A 19,462-nucleotide genomic window follows, 5' to 3' on the forward strand; every position below is an offset into this window, starting at 1 on the left:
GAGGAGCTCCTGGAATAGAGTCCAGAGACTAGTTCATGGTCAGAGAGTTTCTGTAATAATTATTAATCATATCATACATTGACATTTATGCTCTTTTCTATGTGTGTCTTATATTTCACAACTTTTTAAGGTTAAAAAAAACAAAGAATTTAAAAGTTCTATAAAGTGGCAGTGAAATAAGCAAAAATCCCCAAATAATTATAAGGGATGGCGCTGTCATTTCCCATTGGTGAGTCTCGCTGAGTCCGTGTGGCTCCTCAGATCCCTGGTCCCCGTCTTTGATGAGATGAGTTCTGAGGAGCTGGATTACACAGGGTGTCAGTTTGGGGTCTCCCGCAAGCAATCCCGAGGCGGGGATGTGAGGGCAACTAGTTTCTCTGGGAGGTGAGCCCAGGACACACCAGCAGGGCAGCAGGGGAGTGACACAGGGAAGAGAAGGCCTCCAGTAAACAATGCGTTGAAGACAAAGTTAGCCCGTGGACGGGCAACCGGGGCTTAATCCCTTTGTGTATTTTGGGGAGAGACGGGAGGACGTGCGCCGCAGAGGCGTCCACACAAGCGCGAGGCAGCTGGGACATGTGCCCACCAGGCGCCAACTGTCAACGTCTGAGGGCAGCTTCCAGGTGCATTTCCGTCCTGGCACTTGTGACGAAGTGCTGGGGCATATCGGGGCTCACTCACGTGGCAGGAGGAGCACCCTCAGCAGGGTCCCTGGAGCCACGGGCAGAGCTAAAGGGCAGGTGCAGGTGCCTGAGAAGGGTTAACAGCCTCTGCTCCACAGGCTTCGTACGGCTCCTCGGGTGCAAGACTGAGTCTGGCATATCTCCGCCTTTCAGCTTGAACCTGCCGTGCGACGTAGAGCCTACAGTTCACAGCATGGTGCTGTGCACTGAAAAACTGGGTGAGAGGGTGGCTCTCATGTTGTGTTCTCACCACAAAAAGAAAAAGAAAGAGAGAGACAGGAAGGCTTTTGGAGGTGATGGATATGTTTACTACCTTGATTGTGGGGGTGGTATCACGGATGCCCACGTCCAAACTCATCACGTGTGTGCCTTCAACATGGGCGATATTTTGTCTATTAAATACGCTTCAATAAAGCTGAAAAAAAGACTTAGTCTGAGAGACACTTCTCACCCTCTGTCATCTGGCTTTGTGCCTGTGTCTGGGATGGCCTGATCCAAGGCGGGAAATCATAACCACGGAGCAGGAAGGGGTGACTCTGGTCTCCTCTTTGCTGGGTCCCAGGAGGAGGATCCCGTGCTAGATGTGATCACCTACGTGGGACTGAGCCTCTCTCTGCTGTGCCTCCTCCTGGCGGCCCTCACCTTCCTGCTGTGCAGAGCCATCCAGAACACCAGCACCTCGCTCCACCTGCAGCTCTCGCTCTGCCTCTTCCTGGCCCACCTCCTCTTCCTCACGGCCATGGACCGAACAGAGATCACGGTACTGATCCTGTCCCAGTGGACCCTCCAGCCTGCCCCAGGGGGTGCTGGTCCATGGAGCCACACTGCCCTGGATGCCTTAATGAAATGATCTTGGGTCCTGGGGAAGGTTAGGGGGTGAGTGACTAATGTCACATTGACTGATGCAACTAGATGACAAACCCTCTCTGACCGCTCCTTCATACGCATCAGACTTCTCCCCAATGGCAAGGCACGGGAGAGGTCCTGGGGCCACACTCCACCCCGACAGTCCCTCCTGGTGACGCCTCACTCCTCCCCCAGGTGCTGTGCGCCGTCATCGCGGGCGCCTTACACTATCTCTACCTGGCCTCCTTCACCTGGATGCTGCTGGAGGGCCTGAACCTCTTCCTCACTGCGCGCAACCTGACGGTGGTCAACTACTCAAACATGAACAGATTCATGAAGTGGCTCATGTTCCCGGTAGGCTATGGAGTCCCCGCCGTGATCGTGGCCATTTCTGCAGCATCCCGGCCTCACCTTTATGGAACACATGATCGGTGAGCTTGACTCTCACTGTGCCGTGGACAGTGTTGAGGGCAGTGTTAATGATGACGATTGGGATACCCACATAAATGCACTCTGCTTTCCCCTGGAGTGTGACAGCTCTAACCTCTTTCCCAGTGAGGCAGGGAAAGATGACAGTAAGAGCATGGAAGATTCTAGAAGGAGGCAGTTTTGCAGTTAGATACCAGCTTCATCCCTCCCATAATTTGAGACCCCAAGTCCTCAAGTCTCAGTCCCCTCCATAGTGAAATGGGGATAAGTTGTCCCCATGACCCCACCCTCACAATGCTGGTGTGAAAATTCCACAGGACTGTGCTTAAAAGTGTTTAACGTAGTGTTAACACATGGAGCGAACGTCAAAGGCTTCCCTGTCACCAGCTGACAGTGTCAGGAGACGTTGGACATTCTGTTAGGCAAAGATGTTGCTTGGTGTTCAATCACGTTCCTCCTCTTATCCCTCTTCCTGTCTCCTTTTGCGTCTTCCCAGCTGCTGGCTCCACCTGGACCAGGGATTGATCTGGAGTTTCCTTGGCCCCGTCTGTGCCATTGTCTGTGTGAGTGAGAAGCTGGCTCCCGTGTTCTGACCGAAGAGGCAGGGCCAGACGCTCTGGGCACCAGACAGTACAGGGGGCGTGCGTTTTCTCAGTCATGTGATTTTATTTTTCCACCTTCTGCCAGTTCGGCCCCGTGTGCAGGGAGGCGGGTGTCATGTGCGATCACAGAGCACGCGGGACAGTGTTTTAACTTGCATTCTGCATGGTCTGTATCATTCCTGCAGGTGAATTTCGTATTTTTTCTCTTGGTCCTCTGGATTTTGAAAAAGAAATTTTCCTCTCTCAACAGTGAAGTGTCAACCATCCAGAATATAAGGTAAAATGGGGCAAATGGTATCTTCTGACCCACTTGTCCTCTGCTCACCTCTTATGCGTCCGTACACGTATAAACTCCACAACCAGGCTCCAGGGACCAGCAAGGCCACTGCCATCTCCCATTCTCACAGTTAATGAGCAGCTGTATTACTAGTGTATAGGCTCTGCTGCTGTAACAAAAAGACCCAAAAAAAGAATGAAATAGAGGTTTACTTCACTCTCCTGTCACAGCCCAGAGGTGAGCAGCCAGGGTTCTGGGGAGGCTCTCCCCACAGCGATCCAGGGGCTCCAGCTTTCTCCACCATCCCCTAGGATGTTGTCTTTGCCAGCATCCCATCCACAGGAAGGCATTGACATAGAAGTTGTGCATTTCAGGGCCGCCTTGGTAGCCTAGAAGTTAAGATCGGTGCACTCTGCCTTGGCGGCCAGGGTTCGATTCCCGGCCACAGACCTATACCACTCATCTGTCAGTGGCCATGCAGTGGCGGTGGCTCAAATACAAAAAGAGGAAGATTGGCAACAGATGTTAGCTGAGGGCAAATCTTCCTCAAAAAGGAGTTGCACGTTTCGTATTTGCTCATATCCTATTGGCAAGACCTCAGTCACATGGTGACACCTACTGCAAGGGAGGCTGGGAAATGTAGTCTCTAGCTGGGTAGCTATGTGTCCTTGGTAAAACTCAAAAAGGGAAGGGCTCTAACACTAGAAGGAAGAAGAGGAGACAGAAAAAGCCAGCAGTTTCTGCCACTCAACATGAGATGCAATAGGAAGGATTTAGATTCAAATATATTTTGCACAATACTATTTCAAAGAATTTGGGGCTATGAGTACTTTTGGATTTTGCAGCATTCTTTTCAATTTGTTGTAATTTGTTGTTGCTTTTATTTTAATCATAAAAATAACACATTTGTTAAAAATCTGTTAGTATTTTCTAAATATATAAAGTAAAAAGTGTCAGTGGCTAACTTCCCCCCTTGCTGAGATTTCCACGTCCCCCGGAAGCCAGGGGTAACAAACTGTGTGATCTGATATGTGTGATATTTTCCCCAGACCTTTTCCTGTGCACTTTCTGTAGAACAAACAGGCATGCCCACAACAGCATCACACTGTGCAAATGGTTCCTCAACTAGCTTTTCTCACTTATATCATATTATATTTTAAAATTAGGGATATATAGATCAATAAGTAAGGTGGTCTTACATCTCGGCTTGCCTGGGACAGTCCCAGTTTATGCCTATTGACCGTTCGTAATTATTAATTAGCACCCCTTTTAATCTCAAGCGCCTCCCTGTGTGAGTAACAAATTATATGACACCTCCGTCTATAAATGACATGTAGAGATAGAGACAAAAAGCACTCAGTTTGAGAATGCTTTATGTATGATACTGATTTTGTCCTATATGCTGTCCTAAATACTTTACATATGTTAAAGTCTTAAGTAGTCTTCTCAGCAACTCTGTGAAATAGGGTATTATCAAGATGAGGTAGGTGAGTTACAGGAAGATAAAGTACTGGCTCAAGGTCACACAGTTGGTTAGTGCTGCCTTGGGTTTAAAACCAGGCAATCTAGCTCCGGCGTCCTCACCATTAACGACTATGCTACGGGGGTGTCCACGTCCACCATTAGCTTTTCTATATCCTTGTTTATGACTCTCCCCAGGATGCTGACATTTAAAGCCACAGCTCAGCTCTTCATCTTGGGATGCACCTGGTGTCTGGGAATCCTGCAGGTGGGTCCAGCTGCCCGTGTCATGGCCTACCTCTTCACCATCATCAACAGCCTGCAGGGCGTCTTCATCTTCCTGGTGTACTGCCTCCTCAGCCAGCAGGTAAATGTTGACCTCTTTCTTTTTTTAACTGTTTTACAGTTAAGAAAGATTTGGAGGTATGTTGGTTAATGAACATTTAAATCCATGTTCTCCAAATTTTCATATGAGCTTGTGAGCAGTGTGTAAACACTGCTTGTATTTTCTCTACTTTAATATGCTATCGATTGTAAGATACATCAATTTATTAAAGGCTTGCAGAAATTAAATAATTGTTACATGAAGGAAATGTGTTTTTCTTCAGCTTTCCCATTTGTAATAGTGAGCTTTTGCTGTGTAACAAACAACCTCAAAAATCTCAGTGGCTTAAACACGCATATTTACTTTTCTCCTTCTTGAGGCTGCAGGTTGATTGGGCCTCAGCTGATCCTGGCTGGGCTCGCATGGCTTGGCTCCGGGATTCAGATGATGTTTAGGCCTGCTCTTTGGGACTCATCCTGAAGCTTGGAAGAAAGGGGAGCAGCTCCCCAACATAAGCTCTTCTCATGACAATGGCAAAACCACAAAAAAGCAAGTCCTACTGGGCACAGCCATTTCAGGTCTTGTGATTTCTGTTTGTACCACCTCCAGTACAATAGCATGTTAGCCAAAAAAAGTCACATGTCAAGCCCAAAGTCAATGGGAGAAGAATGCACCACCCACCATAAGGCATAACTACAGCAGAATAGTGAATAATGGAGATCAATAATTCCATCTACCACACCACTTAACATGAATTCTTAAACACATTTCCACGTGATGGAATAGTCTTCATACTAATATGTGTTAATTACGTTACATAATAAGCTAATTTTTCCAATGTTTTGTTACAAACATTTTCAAACATACAGAAAAGTTGAAAGAATTGTACAGTGAACACATGTATACCAATCACCTAGATGCTGTAATTAGCATTGTGCTGAGTGTGCTGGATCACATGCCCGTCCACACGTCCATCGGTTCATCCGTCTCGTTATAGCAGCTGTAGCTTATAGTACAGCCAAATAAAACTGTAGGCAACTCTCCTGGGTGGCACCTGAGTGAGCACAATGAAACAGACTTAGGTGTGCTCTTCCCTCAGTCCATTTCAGTTCCTGAGGGATCTCATAGTGCAAGCTTCCACTTTTTCAAGATATATATTTTGCATTCAATATGGCTAGCAAATACAAGCCAATTCACGGTGTCTCCAGCTGAAACAAAAGAAACAGTGTTGCAGGCTGCAGAAGAAAGAGCGTTGTGGGTCTAAACCAGGGAAACACAGGCTGCTTTGGGCTTGTTGAGGTGAGCCTCTGAGAGGGCGCCTCACTGAGGGTGCTCAGGGACCATTTGCACTGCTTGCTGACTCTGGAACTGAAGCCCTGGCAAGATGCAACCCCACTGTATACTACTGAACAACGTGAACATACCTCTACCTAGATTTAGTTAAATCGTATCACATCTATAGAACAGGATCCTATGCAGCCATTAAATAAAATGTTGTGAAAGGCTGGATCCCCAGTGAAGCTGGGATCCACATGGTCCGTGTCAAGAGGTACAATGGCCAAACAACACAATTCAGCAACCAGAAGAAATACAAAATTACTCACGTTCTTTATTTGTTCTTCTCAAAGGCCTTGAAGATGACACATAGTCCGGGTATACCTTTGTTGAGTTCAGCCACTAAGACTTTGAGCTTGTTTGCTCCTGCAGCAAACCTGTCCTGACTGACACTCCTTCTTTCCTGGTCCTCCGCCCCCTCCTCCTTCTCCTTCTTCTTCTTCCCTCTCCTCCTCCTCTTCCTCCCCTTCTTTCCCTTTCTTTCTTCCTCCCCCTTTCTCCCTCCCCTTCCCTCCCTTCCTCCTTCCTTCTGTCTTTTCCTCACTCTGCATCCATGTGCCCAAAGGACCTAACTAGAAAAGGAAAAAGAGCTCCTCAAGGATTCGGGAAAGGAAGCAACTGAGCTGACAGAGCAGACACTCTAGAGAGCAATGGACAACCAAAAACCTTGAACGTTCGGATGTTGATTTTTGTCCAGGCACAAGAATATTTTATGACTGGAAGGACATTCAAAATATATTCGTGAGAAAGCAAGTTTCAAAACATTACTCCAGAAACGTTCTATTTGTTTATATAACGTATATAAACAGTTATTGTTTATGTTATTGTTATGTATTTATTTATGTGTGGGTATGGGTGTATATGGCAAAGCACAATGGTTCTCAAGTCATTTTGCCCCCTCCTGCGGGGGGAACATTCAGCAATGTCTGGGGACACACCTTGAAGAGGAGCACTACTGGCGTCTCGTGGGCCAAGGCCAGGGATGCTGCTCAGTGTCCTGCAGTGCACAGGACGGCCCCCAGCAAAAAGCGTGACCCAACCCAAGATGTCAGTAACGCCAAGGCTGGGAAATCTTGGTGTAGCAGATGCTGTCAATGGCCCTCTCGTGTCCCTTTGGCATTCATCTCTTCCTGCTCAGGGTTGCTCATTGCAGACACCTGTGACTCCGTGCCTCTGAGCTTCTTTCTGCCCACGGGACATGGCTGGCCCATGCATGGAGCAAGCTGGTGGCTACAGACAGTACTGGCCTTGAGAGCAGCAATCAACCAATGACTGCTGAGGGCTGGTGGATAAGTGTCCCAGCTCCTCTGTCCCTGAGGTGGGATGACTCCGCGGGGTGTCCAGTGCTGTCCAAGAACTCCCCCAATGGGACTGAGCCTCAGTTGCCCACAGTGGAAAGGATTATGCACCCTTTACCGGCTGCCTTCCCTTCCTTGTCTCACTTCCCCATTGACCTACTAGTGTTTCCTGGCAGCACCCCTTAAATAAACTCGTTACACTTGAACCTGCGGCTCAGGTCTGCTTCTGGGGGCCACAAACCAAGACATATGGAAGGATACCACCAAGACATCATCCGTGATTTTCCCTAGATTGAGGAATTATGTGTGATGTCTATTTTCTTCCTTTGAATTTGCATATGTCATAAATTTTCTATGACAAAGATGTATTCTGTAGTGTGGGAAAAAATATTGTGGTAAAATACATGTAAGATAAAATTTACCATTTTAGCCATGTTTAAGTGTACAGGTCAGCGGCTTTAAGTGCATTTGCATTGTGCAACCATCACCACCACCCGTCTCCAGAACTTTCTCATCGTCCCAAATTGAACTCTGTTCCCATTAGGGAACAACACCCCGTCCTCCCCTGCCAAGACCCTGGTCACCACGATTCTACTCTGTGTCTCGATTAATTTGATTACTTATTATAAGGATCTCATATATGGAATCATACAATATTTGTCCTTTTGTATGTGGCATATTTCACTTAGCATGTCTTCAAGGTTCACCAATGTTGCAACATGTATCAGAATTTCATTCCTTTTTAAGGTTGAATAACATTGCATCATATGTATATGCTACACTTTGTAGGAAGTTTTTTTCATAAAGTCTCCATCTTCTTCCTGACTCAGTGGCTTTTCTCTTCTCTGATGTTAACAAAAACCATCCTGATATTTCCTTTGGTGTTTCAGGTCCGAAAGTGGTTTGGAGAGATCATGAAATTTAAAACTAAGTCTGAGACTTACACACTTTCCAGCAGGTTTGGCCCTGACTCAAGACCCAGTGAGGTAAGACGGCTTGTGACTTATTCTAACGCTTCATTCTTGACCCCCTGAGCTCCCTCTCCACGTCTTAGTACAGGCTTCCTTGTACATCCGAGTACAAGCTTCCTTTTCTGGAAGCTGTGGAGAAGGGCTCTTTCCCTGATGACCTGGTTCGCATTCCTCCTTCTCACCATATTGTTCCTCGGTGACTCTTGCCTGCTCACTGACGGTACTTAAGCTGGCTTCTGTGTATATTCTTGTCTCTCAAAGAAGTGTGAGTAAAACACCAGCATCTAAAGTAGAGTCCTTCAAGGGGAGACTCATGGACATGGAGTGGTCATCATTCCCTGAAATCCCACTGTCCCATAGACACGGACGTGAGCCCAGTGGAGCTGGTGGACAGCATGGAAGGGGCTCCAGGAGAAGGACCCCCCGGCTGCTCTACATAATCACAGGGGAGGAGTGCATGGAATAATGGGACCCTCCTGGGGGAGGAAATGGTCCTAGTGGAAAGGGAACCTTTCCAGAGCTCGGTTGCTGGTATTCGTCTGTTCTTCCATTGAACTAACTCAGGCTCAATGCACCAAGAAGTGAGCCTCCAGCACTATCCGAGATTTCTCTCCACAGCTGTCCCTTATTTGCTCTTAGAGAAATGCGAGAACATATCTGTAAGAAAGTATGTCACTAGATGAGCAGGATGGGCTCCAGAGCTCATAATCCATGAAAAGATTCTCCCACTGTTGGAAGGTGAGTTATGCAACCAGGCAATACTGTTTACAGGAAAAGCCACACTTGACTGGACAGGGAGTTCTGTGAACGAACCATAAATGCCAGGAGGGAAGGCACAGCTTTGGCCTTCCTGCAGACAATAACCTTTACATGTATATCGGCCAGGAACTCCTAGCTTCGTGTGCTGCTCACAAGATACTGGTTCCCCTGTGGAACTTGGGGCTTATAAACCAAGCTGTAACTTGTACGGGGCAAAGAGAATATTTGTTGAGTTTTATGAAGTGTCAGACACTAAGGTAGGCAATGGACATATAAAAAATGACAAGACCAACACAGTCCTTAACTTCATGGAACTCAGAGTCTAGCCTTTCTTCATAGACAAAAACCAACATCCGGAGCACTGACATTCTAGAGTGAGATACTACATCCAAAAATTTTCCCAAAAAAATTCTTCATGCTGGATTTTTGAGAAGTCCTCCCACAATAAGCTAAAGAAGGCCACACCTGTCCTAGGATTCCAAGATGCTCGGTGATCATGCCATCCTTGCCTGCTGGGTGGAGCTGTCTGGCTTTAACCCACGCCTGCTCTTTCTCTCTATTTTGTTGCTGTTTGTTTGTTTGTTTTATTTTGTTTTGCTTTATTCTTACATCTACCTTTAATCTAAACACCTATTTGGGGGGAATGTTTTTCTAGGACCAGTGAAGAGAAAATATTAAAACTAGAACATTCAACTCCACGTGCAAAGTCATATCCATGGTCTGGTTGGCATCACAAAGAATGAAGCTGGGGACGAGGGAAATCATTATACATGTCATCTTTGGAGAGGAAACGTTTAACCTTTGCTTCCTGAAGTGTTAGTTCTGCAAAATGAGTTCTCAATAAATGTGTGTTGAATTGGATTTCTCCTTGCTATGATGTGTTCAACCCAAGCTTATCTCTGGATACCCAAATCATGACCATTGCAAACACTCCCTTGACTTTTTGTTAATGAGGAGGCCTCTTTCAAGGCCTTTGCTCAAGTTCTTACCCTTACTCATTGTCAATTTGCTTTATAAACTCATCCAGTCCCTCCAGCCATCAGCCTCTCCCAAAGCATCAGCTTTACCTCCTTTCTTATCCGGGCTAAATCTCATGATCAACCGGGTCAAATGATTGTCTCCCCTACTCTCTCATTCTCTTCCTCCTTCTGATTCCGTACCTACCTGGGAAAACCTCAATCCGGGACTGATCCAACAATGGCGGGCACTGTGGATGGTCTACTCAGCAGCCATCACCACCATCACATGCGCCTTATTAACAGAACCTTGATTGTTTTCAGATTTGAGTCAGCAACGTGCCTGAACCCAGGGGACTGAGTTGAGACTGGTCTAAATCCCATGATTCTCAGCTGGGGGTGATTTCTCCCTCCCCTCAGGGACATTTAGCAATGTCTCAACTGGTTGTCATGACTGGGGCGAGGGGAATGCTACCAGAATCTAACTGGTAGAGTCCAGGAAGCCACTAAACATCCTACAATGCACAAGACAGCCCCTAGATACACAACAAAGAATCATCCATCCCCAAATATCAGTAGTGCTGAGGATGGGAAACCCTTGTCTACACCAACCTAAATTAACTCACTAAACAGTGCTCTCATTCCTATATGCTAGCGAATGGTTCAGGATGGGCATTTGGACCAGGTCTAGCCAATGAGATAGAAGACACACAGACTGGAGAATACTTTTTCTCTTTGATAAAAACAAGCACAAATTTAAGGAGAACCTGCACACGACTTCTTATTTTTGGCTGTTATCATATAACAATATGATGCTTGGAGAGAAGATGTCATGGAAATATTAAGGATGGAAGAGTGGAAAGATGAAAATAATCTGGGCTTTTATGACATTGTTGAGTTATTGAATCAACCCTTGGACTTTTTCCTATTAAGACACACAAATTCCCTCTGTGAGGCCACTTTGGGTCAGGTAATCTGTGGCTTGCAGCTAAAGCATCCTTCCTTATGAGCCAACCATGTCTCTTCTCCACTCGTCCACCGAAGCAACGAGATCCCAGCATCACTCAGCCTGGAGCCATTAGAAATGTGCGCTCTCTGACCCAAACGAGACTCTTCATGCTACTTACAACTTACTCTTCCTTGCCCTAGTCAACTTGCCCATGTGGGGAGTTCCCGTTTTTCACTCCCTTCCTCAATCCTCATCATCTCCCTTTACATGAGGGAGAAGGCTGTGTCTCCAAGTTTACAGAGACAATAAACACCAGCTGATGGAAACCCCCTCAACTTTCTGACATCCCTTACAGGTACACCCACACCCCTACCTGTTGTTGCTTCCTTCCCTCACCGATGCCCATCGTCCCCTCCTCCGTGCTTCCACAGCAGCAGAGGGGTCCCCCCTCCTGTTTAAAGCTAACCCCTCCCTCTGTGCTTTGGATCTCACCCCTTCCTGCCTCTTTGGCAGAACTTTCTCCATTGATTATCTTCTCTCTCTCCTGAGTCTTTCATCTCTCACATCCTGTCTCCTGGATCTTCCCCAGTGGCATTTAAATATGGTAAAGATGGGTCAGCAAACTTTTTCTGTAAAAGGTCAGATAATAAATATTTTAGACATTTTAGACTTTTCAGGCCATATATAGTGATGGATACAGATAGATGAGAGAAAGATAAATAGAGGTACACACACACAATATATGTGATGTATGTGTAAAGGGATATGTGTGTGTCTTATAAAAGTAAAAACCATTCCTAGCTCAGTGGGCATACAAAACAGGCTGCAGGCAGGATTTGACCCTCAGGCTGTAGTTTGCTGGCCCCAGCGTTAAAGAAGAGAAACGGCACATTGTAGAAAAATGGCCACTGTACCTGTCTCCATTCTCTTCTACTCCCTTCCCTAATATGTCTGCCTCTTTAAACCAAAAATCTGCTAGGACCCATGGCAGCTGGGTGGGAGTGAGGATGGTATCTCGGGAAATCCCCAAAAGGAAATCTGAAGTTGAAACGTCTCCCCTGTGCACCAGGTGGAGGGTCCCAAGATAAGCTGAAAATGCTCTGGGGCAAAGATCAGACACGATATATCCTGGGAAGATTCTGGCCCACAGGAGGCCATGGACCTCTTGTGATAAAGTGAGCATCATCCCTGTGTGTGTGTCTGATCCCTCTGGCCCCTAAAAACTCCACGAGGAGTCCCGCTCCTGAATCTAGAAGGACATGAGGAGATTGGGGAGCAAGGAGGCAGCTCTGCATGCCTGCCTGGTGCACCCATGGACCCCCTGGGGTGAAGGATTCGTCTCCTCCCATCACTTGGGAAACTGCCCTTGCTGAGAGTTCTCAACCCCCAGATCTGAGCCCCAAAGAAAAGCGACAACCTGTGAGAGGCCCAGCAGCTGAAAAGAAGATACTGATGCCGACATGATCGACACCAAGAGAAACAGGGCTTCTCCTGGAGCAGACAGACAACAACTGTAAACAAGAATAAAGAAAAATAAGAATGTAAGGAGATTCAAGGACAGCACCATAAAGATCTACGGAACTAAATAAAAAGGGAATAAATAAAAAAGGGGAATTCTGCTGGATGAATTAAAGAGGATGATCGGTGTCAAGAGGGCTTAGAAAAAGACCACATGGAGGAAATATCTCAAAGCACAAAGCAAAATGCCCCAAGAACAAAAATCATGAGGGAAACAAAATCAGTCTTGAGGCCCCTTGAAGGAGATCTAGGATGGGAACAACGGGCTTGGGAGAGCCAGGAGGAAGCACAGTCCAGTCTGGCGCAGCTCAAATTCTCCCGGCTGCGGCATCCACTCTGTCGCTCTCTTTCTCTTCGCAGCTGAGATTTCGAGTCAAGCTGCTCACGCCCTGCCACCCCACTTCCTCCCACTCTCACCGCTTGCCTCGCTGCAGTCTGACTGCGCCCCCAACACATGGAGGACGGCCCACGCTGAGCGGGTCCTCAGCGGGGAGCCCACTGCTTGCTCCTCAGTCTTTTCTAACTTGCCTCTCGGGTCACATTTGACTCTGTTGATCCCCTTTTCTTCTTTTTTATGATCACGTGTTTTTGGTTTTTTCCAGTTTTACTGAGGTAAAACTAACAAATAAAAGTCGTATATATTTAAGGTGTGCAACGTGATGATTTGAACTACCCATCCATTATCCCCTTTTCTCCTTGAAGCATTCTCTCCTCTTGGCTTCCCTGACACCACGCTATCCTCCTACAAGGGTGGTCAGTTCATCCCAATTTGCTCAGGACTTTCCCAGCTTTGGCACTGACAGTCCTGCCTCCCAGGGACCTCTTGGTCACAAGCAAACCAGAACCATGTTGCAAGCTCATCGTCTCTTGGCCCAGAGTGTCTTTGTTTGGGTTCCCCCAAAAGCAAACTCTGAGATAAGAATTCCAGTGCAGGGGCCGGCCTGGTGGTGCAGTGGTTAAGCTCACATGTTCTGCTTCTTGCGGCCCGGGGTTCGCCGGTTCAGATCCTGGGTGCGGACATGGCACCGCTTGGCAAAAGCCATGCAGTGGTAGGCGTCCCACGTATAAAGTAGAGGAAGATGGGTATGGATGTTAGCTCAGGGCCAGTCTTCCTCAGCGAAAAGAGGAGGATTGGCAGCAGTTAGCTTGGAGCTAATCTTCCTCAAAAAAAAGAAAAAGAATTCCAATGCAAATAGTCTATTTTGGAGGTGACCCCAGGAAACACCAGTTTCCCAGGCAGCCAGTATAATATGTGTTCAAAGATGTGCTACAAGGCAGGCAGTGCTGTGGGCAACGGGATCTTAATTCCAGCAGGGACCTCCAGGCGATCACATGGACGCGTATCTCAGAGTCCCCTCACCTGAGGGGCAAGAGAGCTGGGCTTCGTTAAGGGTTGTTCCAGGAAGCATCTTCCCCCTGGCTCTTCTCACCTGCCGTGTGCCAGACCAGCTGGTTTCTGGTAGCAGCTGCTGGCCATTAGAAGTCACTGAAAATGTGAGGATGTAAGCAGGGCATGACCACTCTGCTACACATGACATTCCATTCTTGAACCAAGAGAAGTTCTAAGAACTTCAGTGACAGTTCAGGAACCACCCAAATTTAAATGTGTTGTGTTTACAAGCACTTTTTTCTTCCCCACCTCTAACAATGATAGCTCCCCCTTTGCTGTTGCTTCAGCTGAAAACCCTGAGGTCGTTCTTCACTCTTCTCTTCCTCTCACAATCCACATGCAATCCATCAGCAAATCCCATTAGCTGTGTTTTCAAAATAGATGCAGACTTATTCCTACCTTCAGAGTTAGCTCGCTGGGGCCCATCACCTCTCGCCTGCATTATTGTGACAGCCACACAGATTATCATCAACAGACCCAGAATTCAACTCCTGGCCTTTTATCTCAGCCCAGGGTGTCTGTCCCGCCAGACCACACTGTTCCTTTCCCATAATTGGCCGAAACAAGAGCTACAAGGTCGGGGTCCTGAGGGTAATTCAAGTTTGCAGTCTCTCAGAAGGTGGCGGGTGCTACAGAAAGAGGTCGATCGCCAGAGGTACAGACGGAGCCCAGATATGAGCTCTGCTGCTGATCCACTCAACGACCACGAAAGAGCCACGAAAACGCTCCGAGCCTCGATTTTGCCAGCTGTGACATGGGGCTGGGAATGATTCCAACCTCACAGAGCTGTGGTGAAGATTAAATGAGAGCTACTGTGTCTATCTAGCACACAATCCGTGCTTGATAAACCGTGGCTGTTGTTACTTTCATCCCCCCAAGAATGCTCAAATTTTGCTCCCCTGAACTCAAAGCGGTAAAGGGGCCTCTGTCATGTTTATCTCTCTACCTGAAATCAGACGATGGCGAGAGATGTGGAAGGAAGATAGGTTTGGGCCGGCTCCACCCGGGACCCCTCCATCACAACTCTGAGGCATGACTGCAGCCCCCTGCTTCCTCATTTCTCAGCACACACACTGTAGGAAACTGAAGTTTCCTCTACTGAGATACAGGAACTTCCCCTGACCCTAGAAAAACAGTCGCTTGAAGCGACAGTCCCCTGGGTGGAGGGCTTAGAACAGGATGTCCACCGGCTCTGCAGTGTGTGGGCTGCGTGGGAGCTGGTGAGTTGGGGGCAGGTGTGGAGGTGGGAGGAGACAATAGAGGGAAGAGGAAGCCAAGTGAACACCAACCTCCGCACTGCTCCCCTGCTCAGAGCCGCCTGCTGTAATCGCTCTATCTCAGTTAAAACAGGAGCAGTCCTGCTATTAGACATGGGCACTTGATCAATAAATTGATTGATTTGCAGAATGTCCACCCACCCTTGCATATAATTCAGGTGCTGTCCAAAGGGATTGCCACATTGAGTTGTACTCAGCTAGGGGTAGTTCCTGCCTTTGAGGGGGTGTTCTTGACTGTCATAATGACTGGCAGGGGGCACTTCTGGCATTTAGCGGGTGTTACAGGCTGAATTGTGTCCCTCAAAATTCATACGTTGGAGTTCTAACCCCCAGCACCTCAGAATGAGACTGCACTTGCAGATAGGGTCTTTACAGAGGCAATTAAGTGAAAATGAAGTCATTATGGTGGGACCTAAGCCAATATGACCAATGTCCTTACAAGAAGAGGAGGTTACCACAGTTACAAACGGATGACCATGTGAAGACACAGAGAGAAGATGGCCATCCACAAGCCAAGGAGAGAGGTCTCACCGGAAATCAGCCACGCCAAGACCTTGATCTCTAGCCTCCAGAACTGAAACAATCAATCTTTGTTGTTTAAGCCAGTCTGAGTTTATTACGGCAGCCCCAGCAAACCAACCCAGTGGACAAGGACCACAGGGTGAACTGGCATCTTGAGACGTTCTAACATTGCAAGAGCCCATAGCCAAGAAGATCCACTCACAAGTAAAGTGAATTACTTCATCTAAGGTCTTTACAACCACAGACGGCTCAAAGGCACATGCAGGTATATATCTCCATTGTTGTCCTGAGGATCTGACCAAGTGTTGGCCTGGCCTGGCCACCCTGGGTCAGCCAGTCTGCCTTTCTGGAAGTCCAACGGGCCAAGTCTTGGCAGATGTCTGATTCTGCCACCTAGTTTGGGTAAACCTCACCTGGGACATCGAGAAAGTTGCTTGTCAAGAATCATTTTGCCCCAGCCACTTCCCAGAGGCTGGTCCACATCCGGTAGGTAGTAAAGGAGCCCACCCTCAGCTCATCATGGTTCAGAGGAGCATGGTATTTTCAGCTCCAACTCAGTGTCAGACCTGGAGGCCCCAGGGCCATCATCCCTTCCTGAGAACCATAATCCAGGACTTACTGAGTTTCCTCCAGACCCCAGAAATGGGAGACCCTCCAGCTCACCATCTGCTATGGACTGCATGTGTGTGCCCCAAAGTGCATATGTCAAGTCTGTCTACGCAAATAACCGAGAAGCATTCTCCATGAGGCAGAGCATGCTCCCGCCATCTGTGGCAGGATCAGCTGCCGTCTCAGAACAGAGAACATGCAACAGGCACCACAGGGACACGCTCTTTCCAAAGTCACCAGGAGATATCTGCTGCAGTTTAGCACGTACACAGCAGGTCGACCTGACCTCGGTTTCTGAGAAGAGAAACTTTTCTTCAAAAGAGGAAGACTTCAGAGGAAGGGAGGAGCTCAGAGGGCGTCCTTCGTTTTGGGACAGCGAGTTAAAGCAGATGTGCAACGTGTGCTTGTCAGGCCGCAAGTCAGGCTGCTCTGCTTAAAACAAAATCCAGGCCAGAGCAGGTTTACACCAGGACAGCTCCCTCATGCACCTTAGTATTTTAAATTTTTCTTACATCATGTTCCCCTTTTGATCAATAATTTTTTAATAGAACGTATTGATGATCAAAATACTGTCCCTCAATGCCTGAGTGGTTCCTTCCTGTCCTGGTCCCATCATCTCCCTCAGAGCTGGGCTTTATTTTAATTTTCCCAGTTATCCACAATGTGGGGAAACAGCCAAACTTAGCACACAAGCATGGAGGTGTATGTCAACAAGGGAAGCATTTCATAGGTTATGTAACGTCAATTATTTTTAAATTATTGCACAGACACTGTACATGTGCTTTTCATGACTTCTTATGATTACACCGTTCATAACATTATAGAACAGATATAGTAACAATGGTAATAAATTTAATACTTGAAGCGATCAGTTTAGAAGAATGAGTTTCCATCATTCCAGCCTGCAAGCCAGTCTTACGACACTGAGCAAAGAATCACAATTATAAAGTAGGCATGTAGTTTAAGCATTACAAGGATTCAAATGAGGAGATACGAGGTTGGGAATACAGGCCTGGTCTAGAGTCTTGGGACAGCTGTCTACAACAGATGCCATCTTCTTCTCATCCTGGTTTGGAGGTATTTGTCTTGGTCTGTCAAAGCCGTGTGTCAGAAACAGGAGTCGAAATCCACTCAAGGGGAGGGGCCTTTTTTAAATGAGAAATGTGAATCCATGAGTCTATGTCTTTTAATTTTGCAGTGCATGGATCGGTTAAGAGTACCTTGTGTGTGGGGCTGGCAGAGTGGTGCAGCAGTTAAGTTTGCACGTTCTGCTTCGGCGGCCCAGGGCTCACCGGTTCGGATCCCGGGTGTGGACATGGCACGGCTTGGCAAGCCATGCTGTGGTAGGTGTCTCACACATAAAGTAGAGGAAGATGGGCACAGATGTTAGCTCAGGGCCAGCCTTCCTCAGCAAAAAGAGGAGGACTGGCAGCAGATGTTAGCTCCGGGCTAATCTTCCTCAAAAAAAAAAAAAAGAGTACCTTGTATGGGCCTTTCCAATGGCGCTAAAAAGAGTATTTTGTTTGATGCCTCTTCCAATAAACAAAATATTCAGGTTGTAGCCTATGATTCTGAAGGTCTTCATCTCCTGGGAGCCCACTGTGAAAAGAATCTGCTACCAATTTCTTATTTCTTTTTAACGTCTCAGTGAGACCCTAACAACAATGCGATATATCTCCCTTGAGCTAAGTTGGTTCATACATCCCCTCATCTAATTGCACAGGCTGTACTGCTATTATTTCAAAAGCAGACAGCGGATGTTTACCAAAGAGTGTAGATCTAAGACTGAGGAGCGACAGCGGGAGAGCTCTTGGCCCTGAGAGACTAAATGCTTCTGCAAGTTTGCCAGTTGAGTTTGATTGTGCTGTTAGTTCCTTCCACGAATCCCGTGGACTGGGGATGATGAGCACAGTCAAGGTGCTGTATTACAGGGCAAATGCCACAAATGGATTTAGTTATGTGTCCAGTGAAGTGAGTTCCCTGCTCACTGTGTAATTTGATAGGAATTCCCCAAACAGGAATTATCCTTTTCAACACAATTTACCTACAGTTAAGCTGCTGCTCTTCTACAAGGAAAGGCCTCAACCCAACGTGCAAACATACAAACCATTACTAAGCATCCTTGTATCCTTGAGATGGTGGCATTTGAACAAAATCCAATTGTCATAGCTCAATGGGTCCCTTAGGAAGGGGAAAGTGGCCTTGTGACCCATAAAGTGGTTTCCTGGAATTATATTTAGGACAAAGAGTAAAAGAAAAATATTCTTTATGAGCCACTGTGAGAGAGAGTTTCCAAAAATATTGTTTTCCCTATGAAATCATCTTTTCAGGTGCCCAATGAGTTGAATGGTGTACATAGAGTAATGGCAAGTGTGCAATCCATTTATATCAAGTACCATAGGCTTTATCAAGTCCAAATCACATTTACACGGCAGGCTCAAAAGTTCCCCCTTTTTGTTGCCAAATTTCTTTCTTTTCTTCTGTGGTGATTTCTTGAGCCTGTAGAAGGAAATCTCTCACTGGGTTAGCAGGGTCAACAGAGAGCAGTGGGCATTCTCGAGGCTGGACAGGCTATATATCCAGCCCAGTAATGTCCTTGCTCATCCTTTAAATAGGACCCATCTGTAAACCAAATCAGACCAGCATTATCCGTGGGCGTCTCTTGTACGTTGTTCCTAGGAGTAAGAGGGTAATCTGTGAATAAAATGCGGTCCTGGTTGTTTTCCTCGTGTGGTGCTGGAAGCAAGGTGCATTCAATCAAATCAGACTGGTCAAACCTAAGTAATTTATATAAAGGTTGAGCAATGAGTGAAAAGTTAGACACCCAGGCAGCCCCAGAAACCCCCTCAGTCGTCCGTTTGTTAGCACTTCTGTGAAACCATCGGTTTCTCCGTTAGAGTTCTGTGATTTCTTACCCAGTTCATTTTTAGGATCTGAAAGCTCATCAGAAACCTGCATTCCAGAGTGAACGTCAGAATCCTTGTCATGAATCTCTCTGAAGATGAAACATGTTTGCAAAAGTGCCAGAGTAAAACAACTATCTGTAGATGACAGAAGCCTTAATGTTATAATGCAACTGACAAGGAAATTGGGTTATAACATTTTAAAATAACGACTAGAGGAATCATTTGATTTCACACACCATTGATGTTGCTACAGCCCTAAATCCGTGATAAAGCCATTCTAGTACTCTTAACTTGTGGTTTAGGGGAAAAAAAGATAATGACTAGAATTATACAAGGACATATCAGTTTG

The 19,462-nt window shown here is 46.8% G+C and overlaps 1 protein-coding gene across 4 annotated transcripts in view; it reads left to right on the forward strand.

Moving 5' to 3' along the window:
* The window catches only part of ADGRE3 (adhesion G protein-coupled receptor E3), a 63,842-nt gene extending 53,995 nt beyond the window's left edge, over positions 1-9,847 (forward strand). For all 4 annotated transcript variants that reach the window (XM_070625212.1, XM_070625210.1, XM_070625209.1 and 1 more), the window contains 7 exons: positions 1,246-1,443; positions 1,725-1,960; positions 2,455-2,521; positions 2,746-2,837; positions 4,497-4,665; positions 8,147-8,242; positions 9,642-9,847. In XM_070625212.1, the coding sequence (XP_070481313.1) occupies positions 1,246-1,443; positions 1,725-1,960; positions 2,455-2,521; positions 2,746-2,837; positions 4,497-4,665; positions 8,147-8,242; positions 9,642-9,650 (867 nt within the window). In that variant the 3' untranslated portion in view covers positions 9,651-9,847. The remainder of the gene's footprint in view (positions 1-1,245; positions 1,444-1,724; positions 1,961-2,454; positions 2,522-2,745; positions 2,838-4,496; positions 4,666-8,146; positions 8,243-9,641) is intronic.
* The last annotated feature ends 9,615 nt before the right edge of the window (positions 9,848-19,462 follow it).

The sequence above is a fragment of the Equus przewalskii genome, chromosome 6 (genome assembly GCF_037783145.1).
Source record: "Equus przewalskii isolate Varuska chromosome 6, EquPr2, whole genome shotgun sequence".
Classification (NCBI taxonomy): Eukaryota; Metazoa; Chordata; class Mammalia; order Perissodactyla; family Equidae; genus Equus; species Equus przewalskii.